At 34.1% G+C, this 4,582-nt stretch overlaps 1 protein-coding gene across 1 annotated transcript; it reads left to right on the top strand.

Annotated features, from left to right (window-relative positions):
* The first annotated feature begins 210 nt into the window (after positions 1 to 210).
* Positions 211 to 648, top strand: LOC131623443 (uncharacterized). The gene has a single exon (XM_058894450.1). It carries the CDS (start codon positions 211 to 213, stop codon positions 646 to 648), a length of 438 nt encoding a protein of 145 aa, XP_058750433.1.
* Positions 649 to 4,582: the final 3,934 nt, after the last annotated feature.

The raw sequence follows: 4,582 nt of genomic DNA, 5'->3' as shown, positions 1-4,582 counted from the left end.
CCTCACGACCAAATAATAAACTAATCATATGTTTATTATTTAATCCATTTCTCTCGCATTGCATCACCTCTATAAATACATTTATCAAGTAATCAAGCTTTCATCATTAATTCTTCTAAAACTTTATAATATATACCAACATATATAAACAGACAGTCATTGAGTTTTCGTGGAAAATAATATTTGAAACTAATTATTCTTGTGTAAAAAATGGGAAACTCTTGCATGGCAGCATCGTCAATGGAATGGGACGGAGAGGACTGGGAATCTTTGGAGCAGCCAAAGCCATGTTCATCATCATCATCATCATCATCATCAAGTAAGGTGTTAGACGAAGCTGCTTATCTTGATCATCGTCAGAATAAGGAGAATAATATATTAGGAAAGCTTAGAGCTTCTTGTGATGCAAATGGTAAAGTTACGTTGAAGATTTCAAAGTGCGAATTAGCCGAATTATTGGGAGCGATACTACAGAATAATAATAAAAATCATCAACAGCCGCAACTGGTGATGAAGAAGAAGAAGGAATTAGCTTCTGCAGAACAAATTCTGTTTCGGTTAATGAAAGCTAGAAATCATGAAATTGAAAAAAAGCATCACGGTAGTGGTCAATGGAAACCAATGCTTGAGACTATTCCTGAATGTTAATTAGTAATTAGTAAACATTACTTGGGTTAGTTTAGTTGTTTAGTATTACTTAGATAAGCTACTTATGGCCATGTACATTTTAGTGACTTGTGTGATCTTCTCTTCAATTATATAAGCGGAGATATGGTTAGAAAATTAATTATAAATTAAATGAATTGAGGATATCATCGTATAAGAAATTACTTTTTTTTTTTAAATATTTCAAATTGTCTTAAAGTTAACGCGCAGAAATATTCAGGATAATATTTCGAATTTGCATTAGACCAATGAAAATTTGAATGTGGGAAAGATGAAAGTTGAGATTTGTAGAGAAGATAATCTTCATATATTTTTTCTGAATTTGAAATTATGAATTTATATGCTAAGTGGTGTTATTTCACAAGGTTACAACCATTTTCTTGATGAAGCACATCCTTTCAGCAACACTTTTTTTGCTGAGTGTTGTAACTTTTTGCCTACAACACTTCAAAAGCGTTGTCTATTTTGACTGCATATTTTGCACCTATTCATGAAGCATTGCCTATGTTAGAATTCAAAATACAAACTGCCTATTGCAACAGTTCACAAAGCGTTGCTAATTTCCGGATTCAAAACACTACAACGCGCAAGGCTTTTAAAAGCGCTTTTTTTGGCCTTTAACAGCGCTTTAAAGCGCTGCCAAAGCCAGCGCTGGCATAGGCTACGAAAGCGCTTTTAAAAGCGCTCTGGTAGGCCCCCCTATAAGAGCGCTTTTCTGGAAAAAGCGCTCTTGTAGGCCCCCCTTTAAGAGCGCTTTTCAGGAAAAAGCGCTCTGGTAGGCACCCCTATAAGAGCGCTTTTTTCAAAAGCGCTTTCGTATGTTGCGTTTTTTTTTTTTATGCTTTTTATTATTTCTAAACCTGCACTTTTGGCAGCAATATTTTAGAACCTGTAATTTACTATTTTTTGGCAGTATTTTTTCATGAACCTATAATTTATCATTTCAAATCGATATATACCATTATAATCGATATCGATTATATACAAAAAAAGTATTATATTATATACCATTAATGTAAATCAAAATACATATATACATATTTCTAAACCAAAACAACTAAACCAATTCACATATTTCTAAACCAAAACAACTAAATGGGAAACAACTTCCGAGTTCTTATGCAACCAATGTACGCTTCCTGTATTATCTGGAGCTATGTTGTATTGATGCTTTAGTGGAGAACCAGTAGTCACCTGAGCTATGTTGTATTGTGTCACAGAATATGAATCAAATAACTGTACCCCGAAGGATCCTTCCACAGAAGACTTCGGGGTACAATTACTTGATTCATATTCTATGGAACATAATCGGCAGGGGCACATTGTGTTCTATCCTTTACCAGTCCATCCACTGTTTGAAGCTCAACCTACAATAGAAAAACGTGATTATTACTAACTACATATAGAAAATCTTGAATCATGTAAAAGTTGATGAAACCTGCCTACAGTTGTTAGTCCTTCCGAGCTTAAAATGAATATATCCAGCATCACCAAGTCTCTTCTCATACAGATTGACAAGCTCTTCATTTCCAACCCAAAATTCCTGCACAATTCCAATTTCCAACATAAAAAAAAATTCATAACAAGAAAAATCAAAAGATTTCATACGAAGTAAACATAAAAATCAACACAAGGATCAAACTCTGAACAAGCAACATAAAACAAATTTTTTTTTATAATATGTAACAAACAAGTCCTGTATATGAAATGTTTATAATAAGAGAGCTAAACAAAATAAGCTTAAAACAACTAATGAAAATGTCATAAGTTCTTTTCGCATTGTCTTCCATAACAAGTGCATACTTCAGTCAACAGATAAGCTAAAATAACTTCACCTAAACATGCCCTTAACATGAAAAGTAAAGACTTATGCAGTTGAATGCTCACTAATACTCACAAGTGAATTTATACAACTACTAGAAAAACACGAATTACCTGCAAAAAAAATATTCGAAAGGTATAGCTGCGGATTTTTTTGGGAAATTATAAATAAAAATTTGTTTCCTGCAGCCCAGGAATGATTCACTTTACCCTTTTCCTCTTTTTATTCAATGTTTCACTTCTACTACTTATTTTTCTTTTAATACTTTTATATTGCTTAATCTCCAATTAAATACTCACTTTTCATTCCAATCAAAACATAAACAACAACAATCCATTTCAAAAAATGCACAACGATGTTAAACAATCCATTTCAATTGTTGATTCTGGAGGAAAAAATGAAAGATTTGATGAAAAAGGAGAAGAAACCTGCCTACAGTCATGGCGGAGGTTGCGAACAAGAAGACTGGTGACGGCGACGGGGACTTGGACTGCGACCTCCTCCTCCGCCTCCTCTTCGGCTGTAACGGGGTGGAGGCGATGGAGTGTAGCTTCTTCCTCTTTCTCTCTCTCTCTCTCTCTCTCTCTCTCTCTCTCTCTCTCTCTTATATGCTAGGGTTTCGCGTGTTTTGGATCTGAAACAAAACGCGTGTGTTTGTAAAATATATAATTTTTTAAATGGGCTACCAGAGCGCTTTTCAAAAGCGCTTTAATAACACCCCCTACCAGAGCGCTTTTATCCCAAAAGCGCTTTCGTAGCACCCACCCTATAAGAGCGCTTTTAAAAGCGCTTTCATAACCCCCCTACCAGAGCGCTTTTTAAAAGCGCTCTCATACCCCCCCTACCAGAGCGCTTTTTGAAAGCGCTCTCATACCCCCCCCTACCAGAGCGCTTTTTTTGCATCATTTTCCCTTGTTTATTAATTTTGTTTTTAGCGAACCCTACGAGAGCGCTTTTGCTAAAAGCGCTTTAGTAGCTGCGCTTTAGTAGCTTAAATTTGGCGTAGTGAAAACATGTTGCCTACTCTTCACTAGTGTTGTCTATTTTTGAAGGGGACAACTTCTCTCCCCATCACAAAAAGATGGGTAGTGTACCTTCAATCAATCACATAACACCATTTAACTTTTACATATTTAATTATTTATTAAATTGTACATTTGTTTGTTGTTTTCAAGACATTTTACATTAAGGGTAACCTTACCCAACATTTTGAGTTGGGTAAATAAGAATTCACCATTTTTGAATTCATAAAACAAACTTCACTTGTATATCTTCTTATCATTTTGGAAAACACTTATGGTAATTAATTATTACTAATTACAACAATCCCCACTTGTTCTAATAATGGCAAAGTCAATTCTAGAAAAAGTGAAACAAAGAATGTTAATACGGTTGTATATCTTTTGATTTGAACTTAACCTTAGTAAGGACAACACAAAGTCTAATATGAGTTTTAGGTACCAATGCTTTGAAATTGTTATTCCTTGTGATTAGATCGGTGTTATCTTACACAGACACTTTAATGGTTATTCGCCTACATCTCTCACCTATCACTATTTATGGCCATGTGTTTTTTCTGTTTCGTGAATTTTTAGTGAAAGAAATTTCATTTCTCGCTTTGAAATGACACCATAGGTGAAGTTCATATTGTATCTATTGCTATTGAGATACTATTCTCGATATAGAACTTCACTAAGAGTTTGATAAACTCAATCTTTAATATGCAATAGTCAATATTATTACATAATATCGCATCAGATCAACAACTTGTTGTTACTCATTGAAAATCTTAAGGTTAATGTTCTATTAACGTTAAATTGGTTGTCACCATTGTTGGAACTCTTAATCAAGGAGTTTCAATACCATACCTCTTGATATAGTCTTTACTAATTTAGTTGGTCCAATAAAGGGACCAACTAAATTATAACTCGATTGTATATTTGTGAGTGAGTTCAATCGTTAATAAATTTTCTCACAAAAGAGTACTGTATAAGACCTGTGTGACTGGACTTTCTATTATACACTTCGCTGAATGCTCTAGCTAAAGTAGATTAACTGTCGCATTGTATCAAAACCTTTGAAATATTGTCTTCA

Source organism: Vicia villosa, unplaced genomic scaffold, assembly GCF_029867415.1.
Source record: "Vicia villosa cultivar HV-30 ecotype Madison, WI unplaced genomic scaffold, Vvil1.0 ctg.000067F_1_1_3, whole genome shotgun sequence".
Classification (NCBI taxonomy): domain Eukaryota; kingdom Viridiplantae; phylum Streptophyta; class Magnoliopsida; order Fabales; family Fabaceae; genus Vicia; species Vicia villosa.
Note: the sequence above shows the minus strand (reverse complement) of the source record. Positions and strands in the feature narration are given on the sequence as shown.